The sequence below is a fragment of the Planococcus citri genome, chromosome 1, assembly GCF_950023065.1.
Source record: "Planococcus citri chromosome 1, ihPlaCitr1.1, whole genome shotgun sequence".
Lineage (NCBI taxonomy): Eukaryota > Metazoa > Arthropoda > Insecta > Hemiptera > Pseudococcidae > Planococcus > Planococcus citri.
In genome coordinates, this window is record NC_088677.1 from 60,965,136 (window position 1) to 60,987,986 (window position 22,851).

Below are 22,851 nucleotides of genomic sequence, written 5' to 3' on the forward strand. Positions count from 1 at the left end.
CACCACCGACACACTAGCATCGCGGCAAGCATGCTAGTCACACTAACAGACCACACAGATCGATTCTCCGACTTGAAAAGATCCAACACCTCTTGCGTAAGGTCGGCTGCCTGTGGGCATTTCCCACAGCCCAACTTGGCATCGTGTCCTCCCCAATCACAGATGTCTATCCGCTCCGCTCTGCAATGACTGAAAATTGACGTCGCGACAAGCATGTCTATATTCGGGTTGTGCACTGCCATCACCTGTCCGCGAATACGGACTTCGCGTTTGGAATATTCTAAATAAAAACAGAAACATAATACAACAATTTTCCAATTTATCATACCTAGTGAAAATAATTTTCGATACATACGCCAGATCCACAGGTCCGCTGGATCATTGATCTCCACAGGGGGTTCTGAAGGCGCTTCAACGGGTAGGGGGGCGCTGGATCATTGATCTCCACAGGGGGTTCTGGAGGCGCTTCAACGGGTAGGGGGCGCGCTGGAGACGCTTGAGGTCGCTTAACGAAGTTGATATTCATATTCAGTCACTCCTCAATGAGTGATTTTTATTGTCAGTCAAAAATATAATGATATTATCGCGAATAGAGTAAAATTTTGAATGAAAGAACGCAAGTAAAAAAAACTGATTAAACTTTATTAATAAAAATAAATAACGTAATTTTCACAATTCTCAATTGCTGATTAAAATAGAACTTGAATAAAATTATAGGATTAGTTGTCCGCATCGAGATTATCTACGTACCTCCTAATATTGCATCATCATTCATTGTGATGGAATAATTGAAATAACTGTAATGATAAATTTCTTTTAAGTTGCCAAGTCAATTTTGAAAGCATTTTTCACCCTGGGTGATGAGATTCAACATCTGCATACCAGTGTATCGCAGAGTCGTGAGTCCAAACACAATCAAGTATGCCCTTTTTCGAGTTTCCCGGAACTCTATTAAGAGGCTGCTTCGACCATGCCTGAAAACAGAGTATTAGCACTCAATTGATGAAGAGGTGACTCGGTCAGATACTCCATCATCTTTTTTGCAAAGTCCAGACTGATATCAGGAAGAGATGTTATGTGGGCTCCGTATATTCTTATCAAATTGGCAGCTCGCCCAATCATCTTGTTGGCGGTAGAGTTGTTATCTTTAGTGTGTCTTCTTAACACTATGGCTGCAAAACAGGGTCCCCATATTGCTAGATCATTATCTGATATACCTTGAACAGATTCATAAAAATCTTTCCACTAGTCTGTGACTTTCCTTTTGACGATGTCTAGTTCTCCATTCGGGGACAGAGGATATCATCATTGTGTAAAGCTCATTTGCCTCAAGGAGAATAATTCATTCAGTTTCTGGTTGATGTCCTCAGGATCTATAATTTGTAAAGCCAGATAAATGATAATAAACGAAAAGGAGTCGGCTTACAGGGTTCATAAAAATCAAAAAACAAAAAGCAAACAAACGCAAAAACTATTTTGCAATCAGAGTTTAGCTGATGGCTTATTTAATTACACGGAGAGTCGGTCCATTTTGACTTTGGAGCCTGAAAAAATTCCACCAGTTTCAAGTTTGAATTGAATTACTCACTTTTTTTTGTCGAGTTATGCAGTAGAATACACCATGTATCTATTTTCAAAGTTGTCTCATGTAACATCTTCAGGTGGAACCTTATCTGGTGGGTGATTTTTCTTCTCGCTTTTTCATATCGCGAGCGAAGCTATCTTTGGATGCATGCGTGGATTTTCTGGGATGTGGCTTATGTTCGCCACAAATCTGTACTTTTGTTGTCGTTTGCAGAAACTTTGATTTTTGGCGATATATTTTTGATCGTGCTGCAAAATCTGAGATGAAATTATAAAATAATAGTTATTGTTCATAACAAAGAGCAATGAAGTACATCTACATATGTATATGTACCTGCAAGCTTTCTTTACCTTCCAACGATTTACATATCTCTTGTCACCGTAGAAATAACCTTGATCGATAAATTAGCTCCGAACTTTCCAAAGATTAATTTCGATAAAATATCAAGCAAGTTTTCTGCATTCGTTGATTACTGCGTAAGTTTTTTGTGGAAGTATGGAAAATTGTTATGTATGTACCTATTATGAGAGCATTACCAAAATCATTTCGAACTTTCGCATCGAAGTGAATCGGTGCATTTTGAAAGAGGTCAAGTCATATATCTGAAATTTTTCAGAAATTTAAAAAAAAAAGTTTTATGGTGGCACAGTTGCGCACTTACACGATATTATGATTATTGTATTCTATGTACTTTTCGACGGAGATCACGATGCCCTAATTGATTTTTTCCGATCGAGTCATGTGATCGCGTAATTTCGATTTGAAAAATGGACTTGACCTGTTTTTACGCGCTCTGCGACCCTAAAATGCTTCCAATTGGCTGATTTTCAAAAAAAAATTCGAAAAACTGTTTTCAAGGCACAAAATATGTATGTACACTATACTTATCAACCAAAAAGCAGAAAATTTTGAATTTATTATAATAATTTGAAAAAAAAACATCAAAAATTCTAGGATTGATAAAAAATTCTACAAAATACTCAAAATTCGTACACCGGGGAATTGCGCTCATTGCTTACTTGATACCAATTTCTAAAATCGTTAACGAAGCTCCTGATCGCCTGAGTAATTGTTTGATCTACGGGAACATTATTTCTTCGTCCGGTGGCTAAATTTGTAACCGTAGTTGCGCATCTTCGATTTCTGCGTTGAATCCACTCGTTGACTGTTGCATCCATCCACAATGTAAAGTAGAAAACTTCAAATAAAAATGAAATCTTCATAATCGAACTCCTTTTAACTTCGTGATCTTCATTCACAAGATTCTTCATTTTCTTTAGAGCACGTTTTCAATTTTAAAATTTCATTTCAAAGCGAAATAGGCAGTGCTTATGGCCGAAGAATCTTTTTGCCATCGTAAATCAAAATTTAAAATCTTGCCTCCACCAACAACGGGTCTAGTGCGAATTAGTCCTGCGCCTGTGTTGATGAATTCGCGATAAGAAGCAATCTGGAAGCTGTGCTTTTTGAATCCTTTTGTTTTTATGGCACGATGTTCATTGCATACCACACTTCGTTCAATGGCAGTGACACTACTGTTCTTGAAATCCAGTATGTCTTTACGTAGATCTGTTTTATTTCAAATTTCTGAGAATTGTTTGTTCGCGTAGATTTAATCATGTCAGTAACATCGTTCACAGTATAGCTTTTGTCAATGCGGTTCAATTTTCGTTTTACAAGACTGAAATCACGACCGTTGGGCAAATAAGAGTGTCCTCGATTGGGAAAGTGGTGGGTGTTTGATTTGAATCCATTTTACCCTGATAAACAAGACAAAAATCGTACCATCGTGTGATTGCGATTTTGACCACCACAACCATCAGAAAATGAAATGGGATCGTATTCTTTCTTCGGAAATTTCAAGTTGAAGTTACTCAAAATAGTCATATGTGACCCCGCCTGACAAAATCGACCATTTCGACAAAATTTCAAAAAATGTTTTTTTTTTCAAAAATCTGATCTTTCAACCCTTAAGATTAATTTTAAACATCATTATTTTGCACACTTTTTTTTGTCGAAATGGTCGATTTTGTCAGGCGGGGTCACATATAGAAACGAGAACAGACTTCATTAGCCCCTTTACCGCACCTTCAAGGAATGATGATGAAGGGAACCTCATCATGAAGTGTCCCTCAGGGATTTGGACGGAAAATGGTCTCAGTGGTAGACCTTAGCCCAAGTACCACACCATTGAAATTTCAGATGCCAGTTTCGAGTTGAGCGTCTACAGTAAAATTTTGAGTTTGAAAATTTTTAAAAACTGCTATACCCCGATTCTCTAGGTTTTTCCAAATGGGTTATCGTGGGAAAATTTTTACCCGCGCGCTTGACCGAGGAATTTATTCCCCCCCCCCCCTTTCAACTAAATTTTTCAATTATACTCGTATTTTTCAAAGATAACTTAAATTATTTTTTTTTCGATGAAAATTTGAGTAATCATTGAAAGATGAGAGTATGAAAAATTTACTTGAATGGGAAAATGAGAAGACCCTTGTGCAAGCGCATGGATCATAATTTTCCCACGACAACACCGTGGAAAATATCTGAGCGTCGGGGTAGTGATTTTCGAAAATTTTAATGACGTGGTACTTGGGTCAAGATCACTTTCCATCCAAATCCCCGGGGGGACAATGTTGCCGATCGACTGTTGCAGCTATCTTATCAGATGAGCTTTGCGAGTAAATAGTTTTCCACTTCTGGAACTAAAATTTCAGTATCACTGTTTCTAGGGATAATTGGGTTGGTGGCACCTGGATTTGATTGATAGCGGTAGTTTGCATGTCAATCTCTTAGTATTTATTTTTTTTTTCGTTTCATTTCGTTGTTATTATCTCTTGATTCATGAACTCCGACTGATTTGCGATTCAGTTTTTTAGACCAAACTAGTGATGGTTCCTTGAAGATCTTTTGTATTATAGTTACTGGCAATACGGTGACGTATCTTATCAATCTAAAAAAAAAATTACTTCCACCTTAACAGACGAACGATGAGGAATTGGTCCATTCTTTTCTTCTGTATTGAGGCCACTAGAATCAAAAGTGTACTTCTCCATTTTTGAACTTTTTGAGAAAAACGCAAAAAACCTCCCTAGCATTCATCGTAACATAAAATACCGAGGTAATACTTCTAATATTTTCGTACCAACATGCCGATAGTGACCCGCATGTTTGTTTTACCCTACACGTTGCCATAAGAGTTCCTGAGCCGCTTCAAGTTTGGAGAAGTGCAGTTTTGTCTCCAACCTTACACTTAATATATCTTTGTAGCGCATTTCATCAAAAATTTTTTAGCAATATAGTGAGAAACGTTCAGGAAATCTTGTAAAGTTTAAGTAATACTGCATTTTTAGACCATTCATTTGGAAATTGAAATAATTTTCCTTTTTTTTTCAAAGTAAAAAAAATTAATTTTTACCTATTAATAAAAATGAAAGGTGTTTTTTGCGGGAAGGGTCCTCACTTGATGAATTTATTCAATTTCAAGCCTAATTTCAAGGCATAACACTAGTCCTTCATTCAATTTCCGCCAGGTTGGTTTCAAAACTGCACTTCTCCATAAAAAAAGTGCAGTTTTGATTCCAACAGCTAACTTTACATGCTGTTTTACCATACTTCCTGGCACAAAATTCAAATTTTGACATTTTCATCGGATGCGGCACATGTTGTAGTATACCAAACCATACTTAACTCATTTTCAAAAAAAAGTGGAGAAGTACACTTTTGATTCTAGTGGCCTCATTTGTTGCCAACCTTCTCAAACGACTAACAAGCCCAAAGAATTTCAATTTCAAAATAGAAAACAATTTTTTATGTTATACACGATGGTTGTAAAAAAAAAAGTGAAACAAAATTACTTTTCAAAGATCATTGGTTAATTGACGATGTATGTATGTAATTACTCGTAGTATGTACATAGAACCTTTGATTAATATAATGGAAGCATAAAACTGCAGATTTAATATTATAACAATAATTATTTCGTATGAATAATTCCGTCTACGATATCCTTGTATTATTTTACTTACCTACCTGATCGGTTTCACGAGGATAGAATTTCTTCTATTGTGAATATGATTCTCAGATCAATTCATGTGTAATCATTTCATTCAATGTACCTATACGTAGTCATGTTTCTCATTGCAGAACGAAGTCATGAAGAGTTGATATTCTAATCAGGCCTGTGCTCAAATGGAATTAGGATAGTGTCATTGATTTCATGGATTTTAGAAAGTTATACTGATTCTGGACTGTCATCTATTTCATTCAATTCATCTACTTCGTCAGGTGAGAATAATCTCATTATCTTTCTTTTCAAGTATTCGCATCATCTTGATGTAAAGTGAGATAATTCCGATACCAAATTGCAAAATGCTGCCGTTTTATCGTGTTGAGGCGTGTTGAGTCGAAAAGTGAAACCTAATTAGAAAAAAGGAAAAAAACTTTGGGGGATGATTCCTACTTAAACGCGTGACATCAGCGTGAGCCTACCTTTTATGAATTTTTTGTCAATGTTATAAATGATACAATTCAAAACATTGTATTTTCCGAATGATTAATTTTAAACATTTATATTTTCAACATGAATATTGTACACAAGGAACGTTATGATGAATAATAAAAATTGACGAGTGACGCAACAATTTAAAAATACTTGAAACTCGCCTGAAATAATTCACAAACGCGATACCTACTAATTAGCTACTGTAACTGAGCGAGTCTAAAAAAAAATTGAAAGAAAAAATGGACGCTTCTTGAACGAAGTATAATTTGGTAGAATTGATTAGAAAAATTGGTTTGAAAAAAAAAACAACAAACTTGTAACTGGTGAGGTTTTAATATAAGTATGTAGGTTACATAACACAAAATGAGGTTAACAAAAAAAAAAACAAACTAAAGAAAATTGATCCACTGACTAAAAATACAATAAACTCTTTTACTCTAGGTATCATGTACAGCCTGAATTTGTACGTACTTATACCAATTCGGATTATTGATTATGAGGGGATCATCAGGATCTATCGGGTTGCAGTGCAGGGCAGCGATGGCTTTAGATATTTTAAAATTCGAATGGTACCAATCGTATGGATACCTTGCCATAAGGGGAATGAGTGTTGACGCTGTACTCTTTTAGTTAGTACAATTTTGTAATTATTACTTTGGAGTCAATTTGAGTAGTAAAGTCTCTTTCATTATCCATTCGGAACAACACTTCAACGAGAGTATGAGTCAATCTATTCCGAAGTTTTCTAACAATGTGTGGCAATTTTGAAAACGAGCGTTCACACAAAGCTTGTGTAGACGGAGTAGTGAGTGCAGTGTTCGAACCATCGATTTTGAGAAATTGTACCTAACATGTTCGTCTTGATTTTAAACAGTATTCCAAAGCGTTCACCTTGGCTTTCTTGACGGCATTCATAATCATACTGGCTTCTCTCAATGCTGATTTTTGTGTTGCATACGGAAGGTTGACTATGTACTTGTAGATCGAGAACTTCAGAATTCAAAGCCAATAGGATGTTGAGAACCGTATGCATTGACATCAACACCTGTATTTAGTGTCATTATGTTTTGTCAATATTGCATATTAAACATTGCAATGTCGTCTGAGGGAAGCAAAATAAGCAGATTCCACTTGATCCTGTGCCATCTTGCAGCAAGAAACTGGTGTAAGGTAAAACTGCCTATTAGTACGCATTGCGTTTTTCTCGCGATTGGTAACACTGATCCAAAATTTGACCACACCATGACGTAGCTGACTAATGACCCTAGTTTCTCCGAAAAAATCATGCAGTTTGATTGAAAACTCTGTCTCTGAGAGCAATTTGAATGAAAAACTGTGTTTTGGATTTTTTTTTCATCAAAATGGGAAATGAGATTGAACATATTAAAATAATGTTATTTGGTAAGTATCTTATACCAATCGATCCGTAATTTTATGTAGTTTCTTATGAAAAAAAAGACATTTCGAAAATATTATTTTATTATAGAGCTAGACATCATTTTATGTCAGAACAAAAAACTTCCTATAAGTACGCACCTCCTAAGTCCTATTAGTACGCATCATTTTTGCATGTAAATTTTCATTTTTTTTTGATCATTTTGCATTAAAATGAATAAAATTAGCTGAAATTGGTATTTAGTCCATCTAAGTTCAAGATTATGAAGTCTGATCATGATACTGACACTAATTTCAAAAAAATGGACAAAAAATATGATGTCAAAAAAATGTATTTTTTTTAAATCTGAAAACTTTGCTTTTTCGGATATTTGAATTGCTAATTTGGTTTTTTTCACAGTAATTCCCTCTAAATATGCCATTACACTTTTTCAGTGCTTTTTGTTGGATTTTTTACCATTTTCAACGTGTATTTACTCATGCGTACTTATAGGCGGACGTTTGCGTACTAATAGGAAGGTACCTTCCTATTAGTACGCATTTGAGTTGCCCTCATTTTTGCGTTATTACAAAAAAGCAGCAATGGGAAACTCAAAAGTGAGTAAGCAGTTATGTAGCCAAGGGTTCAAAGTTTATGTGTACAAAATTTCATAAATTTTTATGCACAACTCTGGGAGCTGGAGCGTCTCAAACCTTAACCGCGTACTAATAGGCGGTCTTACCTTATGTTCTACAATAATTAAGTAAAATGAATTTGTCGAATTGACGGAAATGCTCAGTCGAGATAGTGAAAATTTAATGATCAATTATTTTGATGTGTTTAACACTGAGGGGAAAAAGCAGAGAGCCAGGGAACGTAGCGATGTTTGTTAATTTAAAAATTCAAAGTTTTTCCATTAGAACTGAATTCAAAACTCACAGCTTAAATTTTAATGGTGTGGTGCATGAGCCATGGGCTACCACCCATTCTCAACAATGCTGTATAATTCCAAATTTCCAACGAAGTTGAAGTACATACAAAGTGATGGATAACATGAAAACATGACAATGAGTAGGATTTCAAATCAGTCAAGCAAACATGCGTCACTGCAGACAACATACCCAAAAATTCAAAAGTTCATTAAGTATTATATGTATTTATTTCATTTATTTGTTAATTTTCCTGGTTTGTTTGAAATTGTAGTTTAATTGACTTTAACTTGCTTTAATCGAGTAATGAATGTTAATAGATGAGATGGAAAGAATGTGGCCTACGTTAGAAATGAGAAATCAAGTGGACCCGCATAAAAAAGAACTGCCAGTAACTGTAAAAAGTAAAACTGCCAGTATATTTTTTCCGCAGTTTTACAACCAGTTACTGGCAATTACTCGTAATTGTAAAACTGCAAAAAAAATACTGGCAGTTTTACTACATTTTCAACAATTATATCATCAAAATTACAAACGTGTATATAAAGTACCACTCACAGAATTCGACTCGAGGCGCGTGGTCCTGTGGCTTCAGCTCTTGCAGTAAATGAGGACAATAACAATGTAAACTAACATCTTTCATGATGTATGTATTTAAAGAACAGACGATGTACCTACATTTAAATGATCAGCTAAAACGATTCGTCATAAAACATGATTATGATCTTTAAAAAACACCGTAAAAAACATTCGAATGCAGTATCATTATAAAAAAATTAAAAACTTAAAAATAAATCAAATGGATAAAACCATTAAACTCATTAAACTAAAAAAAATCGCGGTATTCATTTTAAAAAAATTGAAAAATTAGAAATAAATGTGCTTCAAACGAGCTAAAAAAAAATTGAAAATAGGTAAATGAAAAGTAAACATCGTATCCGATGAGCTAAATAAATCACTTGGGACGATGTCGCTCCTTTTTTCTGCTCGTTATTGAGCTTCATACATATCGCTTTTCGAAGCATTTGCTCCGTTGATTCAGGTTTTTTCTTCATTACATACTCTGAAACCAAATTGAAATTTCAATTTAATATGAACATATTTTATTTCAGCATTTTTATTCAGTACCTAAGTAAGTATCAAAGTAAAGTCAAATCATACCCATGATGAATTCGACCTTTTTTTGGTCTAATGGAGCTTTCGTTGCTGTTCCGGACAATGATGAGGATCTCAGTTCAACCTCACTGTACTGAAGATGACCCTCATCATTTCACTTACTAGCAAATTGGCGGATCCAAAGTATTTGCAGCCTTTAAAACAGTTACTGGCAGTTGATAAATTGTTACTGTCAGTTGGTTCACAGTTACTGGCAGTTAGTAAATTTTTACTGTCAGTTACTGGCAATTAACTGCCAGTAACTGGCAGTTCTTTTTTATGCGGGGAGTGAATGACGCTCGATTCGCATGCTTTAATCTACTACATACTGGAAACATCGGGTGTTCAGAGCTCATTGAAGAGAGTGCTTTCGTTTTGCAATATCTTACTAACTTAATTCTGTTTCGACAAATAACATAAGTACGATAGATGACATCAATACCTATATCGGTTTCGGGATGTCCGTTAAAACTCCGCAGTACGAGACCCGTTGATGGTGTGAGTTTTATGTGTAATTTCCGTCTTGAAAAGAGATACCTTTAGTAAATCTTTTCGATCATAACTTCACGCTCGCAATTACATGGTTTTGCTCAAGTAGGCCAGCAGGTTGAGTTTCCTCTATAATTTCAAAAATTTTCTGTTCTATTGTCCATAAATATTGTTTGATTGGTACTTGGACGCTGTTCGCCTTCAAATTGATTTATTTTCGTATGATGCATAATTGCTGACTTGGTGAAATGAACATTTAAGTAAGAACTTACCTTTTTAGGAATACGGAGCACATTCATTTCAGCGTTAGTAAATAATGGAAATAATCATTTTTAAATTAATTTACCTTTGCCAAATTTGAACTCTCAAGTTTTTTTTATGAATTATTAGTGGAAAAGCTAGTAACTAGAAAACGCTCTTTGTTTTGCTATTCTCCTATCGAGAATGGCAAAAAGGACTTGAAATTGCTTAAAAATAATTAAAGTAATACTTAACTCATCTTTAGAAGGCGGAGTATACACCTTTTCGTCGTCTTAAATTAAATGGGGATTGAAATAAAGAAGTCTCATGTATGACATCCGCAAGTTTTTTGAAAATTTTCTTAAATTGCCTGTCAGCTCATAAAAAATGTACAAAAGTTAGTGAAATTGAAATAAAAGAAAGCAAAGAACGAAATCATCGTAGAAATACAACTTAATTACTTACCTATAAGCAGCACACACTCGATCGTTTTCGTTTTGTCTCGAAGGCGGAAGGACATCACGAGAGTGTCGCTTAGATCACCATTATACGTTTTTTCATTAGTCGAGTGGAAATATTGTGCCTGGTCATGGAATCCTCCCAATCTGAATTTTCAGACTGAAAACTAAAGCTGTTCTTTCGAGCAAATTATTTAGAGTGAACGCTAGCGATGATATGAACATTACTATGTGGATCAAAAAATACAAAAGTATCTTTCACATTCAAACGCCGTTGTAACTAAATGAATACTGCTCAAAAACACTCAATACAATAATTTGAAAAAAATGTGAAAAAAATCTAGATTCTTGTAATTTCTAATGTATACCTTGCTGTGAAAATTTGCGATCAACATTTGAAAAGAAAAGAATTTTACCAACCCTACTGCAAGTTCTAATACCACTTAATGAACTAGTAACAGTTCCAACTGAATCATCATACAAGTATTATTACTTTTCAATATAATTTCACATGAAATTGATTCACAAATTCAGTTTCATCATGCAAACAAACAGGTGAAAAAAATTATCCACATAATGAATGTGCCTTGACCCTAAAAGAGATAATTGATTCAAAATTGAAAAATATGAAAAGAACACAGAAAAATAAACGAAAAATAAAAGAAATCGCTAACGATTCCTATTAATAACGATGATTAAATAGAAAATAGAAAAATGCACAAGTACACACATGGCAATGGTGGAATTTACCAAGGGTAGAATACATTCCCTTATAGAAGTAACGAAGCTCTTCAAACATTAGTGTTGATGCGAAGAAATGATTTGGTTGAGTAGGCTCGGCTGTCTTGTCAGCAATTTGCGATCAACATTTAAAAAAAAAATTACTAACCCTACTGCAAGTTCTAGTACCATTTTAATGAGCTTGTAACAGTTCCAACTGATTAATTATGAGGCAAATCAACAATTATTATTATATTTTTCAATATAATTTCACATGAAATTGATTCACAAATTCAGTTTCATCATACAAACAAACAGGTAAAAAAAAATCATCCACATAATAAATGTGCCTAGACCCTAGAAGAGATGATTGATTAAAATCGAAAAATATGAGGGAAAAAACAGAAATGGGGTTCAAAAGGTTACCAAAGTATATATAAGATCTTAAATTTAGGTAAACATTGAAAATATATGACATCTGTAACAATCACATCCAACCACGATGCGTGATGCTGGCATCTCACAATCATACATTGACTCATCATTAAATGCGAGATGCTAGCATCAAGCATCGGGAGATTTGAACAATCTCATTACTATGTTGATATAATAAACTTCATAGCATTAACTTACGGCATTGCCTGCAGTCGCTCGCCTTTCACCCGGAACTTCCGGTCTAGCTAATGGGTTAAACCGGTGATTACCTCCTCGATTCATTTTCATTACCTATAGAAATGAGGCAAATGCATGAAAATAAAAATCTTGTAGCGGACTTTCAGTTTTTCTAATCATTCATTTTTATTTTTCTTTACGGCCAACTCCTCCTGTTTGATCAAAAGTGAGTTCACTCGTGTGATTTTTGACAACATTTACATTTCTTCTAGCTATTTCTGCATTATTTCTTTACCTATTATTCTTTACAATGAGTCTCCTTATCTGTTGATTGCTTGTTGCTATAGTTGTTTGAGGTGATTTCAAATTACTGCGTCTTATTTGAATGGAAATTCTTAAGACTATCAGTTTTCTAAAATTACATAATGTACAATACAAAATCATTTTATTAACCTTCTTGGTACCCTACTTTCCGCATTCACTCCATCACTTCGTATTCCATTCATCGAAATTCTAAACACAAAAAATAGAAAAAACTTCATGAAAATACCAATCGTATGCTTCCCATCCAGAAGTTCAATTTTTTATGTATGCGTAGCTACTGTGTTTGATGCATGAAGAATACTTATTGCATGGAGACTGCTGTAAAAAAATCGCCGGTGTCCAAATGTATGAAAAAATGTATTCATCAATTTGTAAATGAAGTTTGACAGGAAAAACGATGACGAAACCACCTAATAAAAAAATGAGTTCAATTTTTTATGTATGCGTAGTAGGGTGGCCCTAATTTTCGCAACACCAGCACAATAGATACTCATCGTTTGGTTTGGTAAAATATTGTTTATATTTCAAAGCATCTTCTTTTGGGACAGCGATCCCAATATTCGTGAATGTTTGGCCTAGTATAGTTTCATCTGAAATATGAATTAATACATAAATCTTTACAAGTCCATTATACAATGTTGCGAACAGTAAATGGTGGTGCTCGCGTATTCGCAAGTTACGGATATACGAGCAAAGGCAAATTCGGTATTTTCCTCCCTCCCAACCCCCAAAGTGGTCACCTCTGGTGAGAAAATAATTCCCTATTTTTTATATTTTCCATTTTCGAAAAATTTAGGCTGCGGTGAGCCCCCTCAATTTTTAAAAATTTTATAAAATACAAATTCACTGTAAAATTATGAAATTTCAAAAATTCAAGTTTTATTATCTCTAAAGTCTCTTTTGAGTAAAATAAGCTCTCATGACGATTTTAGCCCCCTCCCATAAAAACCAAGATGACCCCCTAATATGTAAAACAGCTGAAATTTAATGTAAAATACGAATTTCAGCTATTTTAGGGGACCGACTTGGTTTTCGAGGGAGGGGGTTAATATCCTCATGAGAGTTCATTTTACTCAGAAGAGACTTTTCAAAAGCGTTGGAACTTGAAATTTTTGAATTTCAAATATTTTGCTTTGAAGTTGAATTTTTAAAAATTTTGAAGAGACCCACCGCTGCCCGAATTTTTTAAAAATGGAAAAAATGAAAAATAGGGAATTATTTTTGAAAAATTTGCAACTCTTAATGGTCTAGTTTGAATGTATTTTTTTGGGTTACCATCGTTTGACGATCAATCATGGTGAACTCTTAAAATTTTTTTTGAGTGACCAAATGCAAATCTGTTAAATTTTCTCTTCATTGATTTTCGTCACCGTCCTATATGAAAAAATCGAATATTTCATAAAAAAATTAATTTATAAGTGAAAAGAAATTTTTTTTAAAAATATAATTTTAGTTTAACTTATTTAATAATTCCCTATTTTTCATTTTTTCCATTTTTAAAAAATTCCGGCTTCGGTGGGCCTCTTTTGAAAATTGAGAGACTCACCGCAGCCCGAGTTTTTCAAAAATGGAAAAAATTAAGAATAGAGAATTATTTTTTCACCAGAGGTCACCACTGTGAGGGTTGGGAGCAGAAGAAATCGTTGAATTTTTTTTGGTCATGTATTTAACGACCACCTGCTCAGTTTTGCTACTATGAGTGTAAATTCATGGGTAGTGTTGGTTTAATAGTGCCAGCACTAGTGGTAAGTCCCGCCTATACACAAATTTTTTACGTCTCAGTATTTTTTTGTGGCTTTGAAACGATAAATGAACCTGAAGCACTTACTGTAGCGATTGTGAGAAAACATATGAACGCAGCTCAACTTGGTATCGGAATTGTCCCATATCTGAAATACTTGTACCCCACATCCACCACATTTGACCTTACCTCATGTAATGATCCATGTTTTTCATTACAGAACGATCTCATGGAGACGTCCAGTCAGGATGATACCGTCAATACGTATCGCGTATGGGAACAATTCAGTAACCGTTTTGCCACCGTGTTTCCCGAAAATCTCTCCAATTTATCATTCACCGATCGAAAACAATGCTCTGCGATCTTGGATGAAATTTTCAAAACATGGCACCAGCACTGTAAACATCTCATACCAGCGGACAGACATAGCGAAACTAGTTTGAAACTATATACATCTTTCCATTCGTGGCTGTTTGGCCAATTCGTTCGTATATTTCTCTGCGAATACTACGAAAACCGAACAAACGACAGTCAGGAAGCTCAACTCGCTTTGTTACTTTACATTGCCTCGGAAAATCCGTATATTTTCAATTCCCTGATACAGTTGTATTTAAAGTTCCTGCAATATTTGTGTGATGTCGCATTCCAAGAAAACGCCGCCAATGATTCCGATTTTTGTTGGTTCCAGTCTCCTGGTCATATGCCAATCGTACTGGATAAAGTTACTTTTCGAGTACAGAACTCGGAGATCGTTGAACCGGTGGATTTATTGTTGAAAATATTCCGTTCGTTGGCGAGTTCCATTTGCGATATGTGCGCCGCTTCGTTACATCTGCTGTGGCGCTGTTGCGTCAAACTTGTTGCCAATAATGATATTAATCGGTCACTTTGCTACCAAATTCTAGTCATTTTGGTCGAACAAGATGATTTGCCAGATCACGAAGATGAGTTTAATCCGACGTTGAGTGAGTTACTTCTTCATGTGATGAATGATATCGGTAAATTATGCCAGAATGGGAAACTACGAGAAGAAGATGATTTCTGTTCGTTGCTGAATATTTTGAGCGAGTATCTACGATCGGATACTTGTTACGATGATTCTTACATTAACTATATTCATTGTCTAATTTTCCAATGCCAAGTACCTTTGAAAGAATCAACGGAGAACGCTTTGTTACGATATTACTCGAAATTGTTACGTTTGTCGCCGAATGAAACGAGTATTATGAATATGTCGACTGAAAGTAACCTGCAACCTATTAGTATCTCGTTGCTGGCGATAACCTTGAAAAACAGTTTGGAAAAACAATTCGAACAAACGTTGAATATCTCGAATTTGGAAGTATACCAGACAAACAAGAACTGGAGATGTTTAATCGATCAAACCAATAGTTATATTCAAGATGTGGAAAGAAAACCCAACTCCGTCTCAGATACGCAATTGGTAGCGTTATTCAAAGCTGTCCGAAATGTTACCCACGACGCCATGCATATCAGTCATCGGTTCAACGTGAATTTCACATTCTTCGGCGGAGAAATTTACTCGATTATTGGAGGTCTGGCCAGAATAATGGAGACGTGCAAAAATACCAAAATAATGTACCAGTTACTCATCGCCATCGTTAGAGATGTTTTAATGTTACCAGAGACCGAACACGTCGATATCAACAACAAAACTCATTTGTTGGCTTTATTAACGCTGCCTTTACGATCATTCCAGTTTTCTACTCATTTGCCAGCCACTTTACACGATCGACTTTGGGATCTGGTCGACGATGAAATCAAAGTCGACTGTATTACTAGTCTGATGCACGTTCGTCAGTTGGCTTCAGATCATAAATACCTACTGTTCGACGAATCGTTCGCTATGCCTGGTCGTAAAGTATTCGAAGCTTTTCCCGTATTGATACATCACTTGACTGATGACGAATTGAGATACTTTTTGGAGTACCTGGTCAACGCCGATCCTCGAAGATTAACCGAATTATCGCCGTTTATTGAGAAAATCGTGTGCGCTTTAGATGGCCATTGCATTTTGACCAAATTATCCAGCGGCGAAGATATCGAATTATGTTGCAGAATTTGCGACTCGAAGAACCTTAGTGATTCGGTTATTCCTGTGGTATCTGAATCGCGACGTCAGTACATCAATAGCTTGATATCTTCGATCACGTTGGCCTCGGATGAAGGTAAACTAAACGTGTTGAAAGGTGCTGTTCGAATATCCAATCACGTATGCGAATCCAACTATCAAGATTTTCTCAAACTCTTACACGGTTTCTTTACCAGCGAACGAGCCGAAATACGTGAAAAAATCGTTCAAATAACTCCGTACATTTTATTCAAAAACATAATCGATTCAACTACCCCTGTCGAGTATTCCGGTACGACTTTGAATCACGATCAGTTCGCCAGTTACGTTAAAAGCTTGCAAGAAGTACTCGTTACAGCTTTGTACAATTGCGATGCAGCGACGCAGTACGCCTGTATTAAAAGTATCGGTAAAATAGGCGATATCCCGATCGAGATGACGTTATACCCCTGCGTGAATTTATTAATAACTGCGATGATGCTGGCTCCGAGCAAATCTTCCCGTTTGGCTAAATCAACCATGGAGCAAATCGCCAGAACTCATGGTCGAGACGAAGAAATCATTTATTTGAAATATCGAGATAATCTTTTCCCCCTCGTTACCCATCTAATCGTGGTAAATTTAACATCGTACGAAACGAACCTGTGCGATTTACGTTTCGATTACTCGACTGTGTTCAGTTCAGCTACGTTGCCTCATATTCTCAAGTACCTGTTGCCTGAAATCGTCGTCTGGGAGTATGCTCAATGTATCATGGAGGAGTTGGCCGAAATATGCGACATATCGGTGAAAAAAATGCTGCTTAACGGCGCTCCTTGTATCTTTTCTCACGTCATGTTATCGAAAGAGCCGGACCAAGCTGTTAAGGTGTTTGAATTAATGGAACTCAAAACCGGCGTGAAGATCTCAGATATGTTGAAAAGTTTCGTAGCCAAAGTGACCGCTGATTTATTGATTCATTACGAAGATCAACGAGATAAAGTTACCAGGTGTATTTTAGCGTTTCGTAAACTACTGAGCTCGGATTCCCTGCAAAGTATTCGGTCGTCGGCGTCTGCCAATAAAGATAGAGTGATCGCGCAATTCGTAAAAGTACGATTTTTCGGTATTTTGATGCGTTTAGAAGCTCAACTCAGATCCGAATCGATACCGAGTAGAACCAGAAGACTGATAATTTCATCGTTGAAGTACATCATCGAATTGATGGACCCCGATTACGTTACGAAAGTTCGATTCAAACTGTTATTCACCTTACGTACGATTACAGCCTCGGAAAAAGACGAATATCCGGTGCTCTGTGTCCACTTATGGGATACTTTCATCAAACTCATCGACAAAGAGGTTTTGGGACCTATACTCAGTACTATTTTCGTATCATTGATACCTCTGGCCGATAAAGAACGCAATCGAGTGCACAATTTGCTTCGATCATTAGTCGTCGAAAACGGAACCGTAGTCCAGCCTCATTTAAACGACCTGTATTTCGTAACGCCGGATCAATGCGACGAAGAAACATTCCAGGCGATCCAGACAGCCCAGAAATTCGATGAAATGAGCTTAGAAGAGAAACTCAAACTATTGACAAAATTCAGCCAGCATGAAATCGTCGAAGTGAAGTTACACGCTTTGAAACGTCTGAAAAACGAGCTGTCCAAACATCACGTGGAAATCTCGCAATTGATATTGGCCAGCGATTCGGTGAGTTACTTGGTCCTGGAAATACACCGGGTGTTACTCGAAGGATTCAGAAACCCTGATCCAAATATTCAAGAAGCTATCGGCGTATGCTTAGGTGAATTCGGCGCCATCGATCCGAGTTATATTCCGAATACGGCTATGAAAGTAGACGACGCTAAGAAGTACACGTGTTGTCGTATCGATGAAACTCAATTCGTCGTCGATACGTTGAAAGTATTATGCAGAGGTTACCAAACAGCCGAAAATAACTCGGTTATGGATACCTTCGCGTTAGCTATTCAAACTACGCTGAAATCGTACGAGGTGAAGGATTCGAACGAGTGTACGTATTGGTCTCATATACCGGACAAATTACGCGAAATAATCCATCCTTTCTTCACGACGACGTATATTTTAATATCGAACGATTCCGAATCCACCGATAACATCCCGCATCTGATTTACAGTCTGGAAGGCTGCACCAGTGTCCTAAAATGGGCCAATGGCTGGTCTAATTTCCTCATCTCGCTACTTCCGCGTGATACTCGAGAAATGCAAATATTTCAACATTTCAAAGGCGTCATCAGCAACGACAACGAATGCATGTTGTTCTTCCTTCCGTATATTCTGCTGAAAGCTGTCTCCTCCGCATCCGATGCGAATCTAATGAAAATCTACGATGAAATGATCTCGATTATCAGCGACGATCGTCGACTTGGTCTGCAAGCTTCGAGCGAAGAAAATTCGTCGACTCAGCTGGTAGTCAGCGAAGAATTATCGGTGATGCGGAACGTCGTCGAGCAAAGCATGGAGGTAATCTGCGCCAAAACCGTATTCCACTGTTTGGACGTACTGAATAAAAAATTTCGCGATATGAGACTCGCCTGCAAAGGAAACCCGACGCCGGAGTGCAGAAAACTCGAGAAATTTTTATCCAAGTTCTCGCCAGCTGAGATGGCCGAAAAATCATTCAAACGTAAAGAGTATACTCGCAGTTTACTCTACATGGAAGAAAACCTGTTCCGGAATCAGAAAAACCTCGACTCTATGGATAAATATTTAGCCACTATGGCTAAAACTTTCGTCTATTTGAACGACGTCGATAATGTCAAAGGGCTTTTCGCTCGCCATAGCATTAAATTACGCCAACCTCAGCACGTTATTTTACTACATGAGATCACCGATCAGTTCCAAGATGCTGCCATCTGTTACGAGCAGTTGCTGAAAAATAGCAACGAAAAATGCAGCCAGGTTTACGAAACACGTATGATACGCGGATACCTTAGCATGAATCAGCCCGAAATGGCTTTACGATTGGTCGAAAACCCTTCTGCGGCAGTATTACGTAAACATTCGTCCGAAATGTACGATGATTTGAAATGCGAAGCGTTATGGAATCTTTCCCAGTACGATGATCTGGAACGAGTCACGTCTACCGAGCGTGCTCGCCAAAATGACGCTTGGGGCGTTCGAATCGGTCAATCGGTGGTGCACTTCTTGAAAAATAGACCCGGTTTACTCGACGAAGAATTAGCCAGGATACGTAAAACGTTGGCGAAATCGTTACATCTGACTTCGGCCGGATACGGAGGCTATAAAGAATGTTACGACGTAGCCATCAAGTTACATATTTTAAACGAGTTCGAAAAAGTATCCGATCTCGTGTTCAAAACGCTCTCGACCTCGAAACCGATCAGCGAATGTCGTATCAGCTTCGAATCTCTGTTCAAAACCGAATTCGAAGAACGCTTGAATAAACTGCAACCTGTCAGCAGAGTTCTACAACCTGTGCTCAACATAAGGCAAACGTTGTTCTCGGTAGCTCGTCGATTATCCGGCGAAAAACCCGAGTTGGTTGCCATGTTCAACGAAGAAATACGTAAATGCTGGCTGAAAGTGGTTGAGATCGCTAATCGAACGAGAAACTTCCAGCTCGCCTACTCGAATATCTTGGCCATCGATAATTACCAACTGAAAGGGTTCTTCATCGAAAAAGCTAAATACTATTGGGAGAAAATGGAACAACGAGAAGCATTACGAACGTTAGAAGACGGTATCGCCTTCCATTACCCCGATTACGAGGAAATGGCTCGTCTTAAATCTATCGAGAATACCGAAGATCGTATAATCTGCGCCGAAGCGATGCTGCTGATTGGTACGTACAACGATACGATGGTCAATACAGATCTGGACACGAATCTGCAGTATTTTAGAAAAGCTCACCAATTATACCCCGAAAGCGAAAAAATCCTGGTCAAGTTGGCTCAATATCTGGACAAAATCACCAGCTCGATTCCACTGGAGGAACGATACCGTTCTAAGGACAGCTTTTGCGTCGAAATGGTCAGGTACTACGGGAATTCTCTGGAATATGGCTGCGAATTCATCTACCAATCGCTATCGCGTATGATAAACGTTTGGTTAGATTACGCCACAGCCCTATATCAGGATAAAGCTCAACGCATACCTATAGACGAGAGAAGACAAGCTTGGACCGATTTAACCGTGCTAATTAATAAGTTCATTGGCAGAATACCGACGTATTACTTCTGCACCGCGTTCTCCCTCATCATGTCTCGTTTATCGCATACGGTCGATGTCTGTTTCAATAAACTATCCCAGATCATCGTCAAATGCCTGAAAGCCTATCCGAACCAAATGCTGTGGCAATTCATGTCGTTGCATGGATCGAAAAACGCCACTTTGCGCAAAAGATTCCAATCGATAATCAACGCCGAGCAGCTGAATCAAATGACGCCGATTATAATGAAATTTCAACAAGTCTTCGAACAGTTCAGCAAACTATGTTCGGCCAGCCGAGTTGGTAATATGGCCTGCGGCGCGACATCGCTGAAAACCCTACTTCGTAGGCAATCGCTGCCTTTGCTGACTCAATTCGATAACGATATCATGATACCGGCTCAAAAATTTCTCAACATAGTTCTACCTCGATCATCCGCATCGCTGGAGAAAACCTCCTCGTATAATCCCTTCCCCGAAACGATGGTCTACATAAGTCGCATCAAAGACGAAGTGCTCATATACAGCTCGCTTCAGAAACCTATCCGAGTGACGTTCGTGGGCACCGACGGCAAAGACTACGTGATGATTTTCAAAGCCTACGACGATATGCGAATCGACTGTCGAGTCGTCGAGTTCAACTCGGTCGTCAACATGTACCTGAAAAGAGACGTCGAAGCAAGAGACAGAGCGTTGCGTATCCGCACCTATACAGTTCTACCTTTACTCGACAGTACCGGTGTTATCGAATTCATACCCGGATTAGTGAGCATGCGTACCATCAACACGCAAATCCGAAGATCCTTCGGAATGTCCAACATAGCAACCAAAACGTACGAATGCGCGTTACACGATTCCTTCGAAAAGAAACGCGAAGTTTTTCAAACGCTGGTGCAACTGCATCCTCCTTTCTTGCACGAATGGTTCAGGCAAGAATTCCCAAATCCTACGTCTTGGTACACAGCTCGTACCTCGTACATTAGATCATTGGCTGTTATGTCAATGGTAGGATACACCTTAGGCTTGGGTGATCGTCATAACGATAACATACTCCTAGATGCGAACTCGGGTGACGTCATACATGTCGACTTGAACGTCATATTTAATTTCGGCGAAAATCTCACGTGGCCGGAAAGAGTACCATTCCGCTTAACTCACAGTATGATCAAAGCAATGGGACTCCTTGGCTACGACGGTAGTTTCCAATGTACCTGCGAAATAGTCAACAGAATATTACGCGAAAGAAAAGAGCAGTTGATCTCTATTCTGCATATGTTCCTTTACGATCCACCTGATCCGCGTAGAGAACAGAAACCAGAATATAATCCGCAAAATAGTATCAAAAAAGTCGAATCTAGGCTCAACGGATGCGTTACAGCGTACAAACAACCTCCCTCTATACCGCTTTCGGTCGAAGGTCAGACTAGAAAGTTGATCGAAGAAGCTACCAGTGAGCATAACCTTTGTCAAATGTTTATCGGTTGGAGTGCGTTTATTTGAAATACCTTTCGCCTTTATTTCTTTCCTCGAATGGTTCAAATGATTGAGAATTATTACGTTTATTAGTATTATAGTTATTTTAGAGTTTAATTTGAATTTTATGTTTTAATTTTCGTACTTATTCTAATTGCAAAGAAATTCGAAATTTTTAAAAGTGTTTTCTATTGCGAACGATGAGTTTAATTTTCAAAATGTGATTTTTTTGTTGAGAATAAAATTTTGTTCTTTTTCTATCGAAAAATTCTATTGTTCGTCTTTTTTTATTAATTCTATGTGAGAGTACTTGAAGGTATTCAACTTTCAAAAACATAATTCTTAAAGATTAGCGAGTTCTGTCACGAAAAATGGCGAAGAAATCAATGAATTTACGAATGAGAAGTGAAAAATACGAGGTTTAAAAATGCGTTGTAATTTGAAGTTGTATTAAAGACGTAGAGGGGTGAAACGGTCCTCGAGAGCTTTTGGTTGATATTTGCATGGTAAGTGGGTACCATCGAGAAACTTCCACATGGAAAGTTTCAGACTCCCAGGCCCCTCCTTTTTGAGAACCTCCCCCTTTTCTTAGTATGTTGTAGAGATGTAGACGTCCATAAGAGGTATCCCTGTAAACATTTTCAACCCTCTCCCCTCATATTTACCCCTCAAAATGGTGTTTTTTTCAACTTAATTACTTGTTGTTTCTTCTCAAAATTGAACATTTTCAAAAGTTATGTTTCAACTCTGAAAAATCAATTTTTTGGATTACAAATTTTCCAAAGCTTTTTGCCATTTCCAAATCATTTTAATATTCGAATATTCGACTCTATTCGTGTAATTTTGGCGATATTGTTTAATTATCTCTGTTGTTTCGAATTTGTTTGTTTCCACTTGAAACGTTGACAATGTTTGAATTTATCTTTACCAAAGTTGTTCCCACTCAATTTTACTGTAGTT

At 37.1% G+C, this 22,851-nt stretch overlaps 1 protein-coding gene across 2 annotated transcripts in view; it reads left to right on the forward strand.

The window, feature by feature from the left end:
- LOC135833172 (serine/threonine-protein kinase ATR-like) overlaps positions 1 to 22,149 on the forward strand; it is a 110,708-nt gene extending 88,559 nt beyond the window's left edge. For both annotated transcript variants that reach the window (XM_065346836.1, XM_065346835.1), the window contains exons 2-3: positions 5,729 to 5,869; positions 14,350 to 22,149. In XM_065346836.1, the coding sequence (XP_065202908.1) occupies positions 14,359 to 21,918 (7,560 nt within the window). In that variant the 5' untranslated portion in view covers positions 5,729 to 5,869; positions 14,350 to 14,358 and the 3' untranslated portion in view covers positions 21,919 to 22,149. The remainder of the gene's footprint in view (positions 1 to 5,728; positions 5,870 to 14,349) is intronic.
- Positions 22,150 to 22,851: the final 702 nt, after the last annotated feature.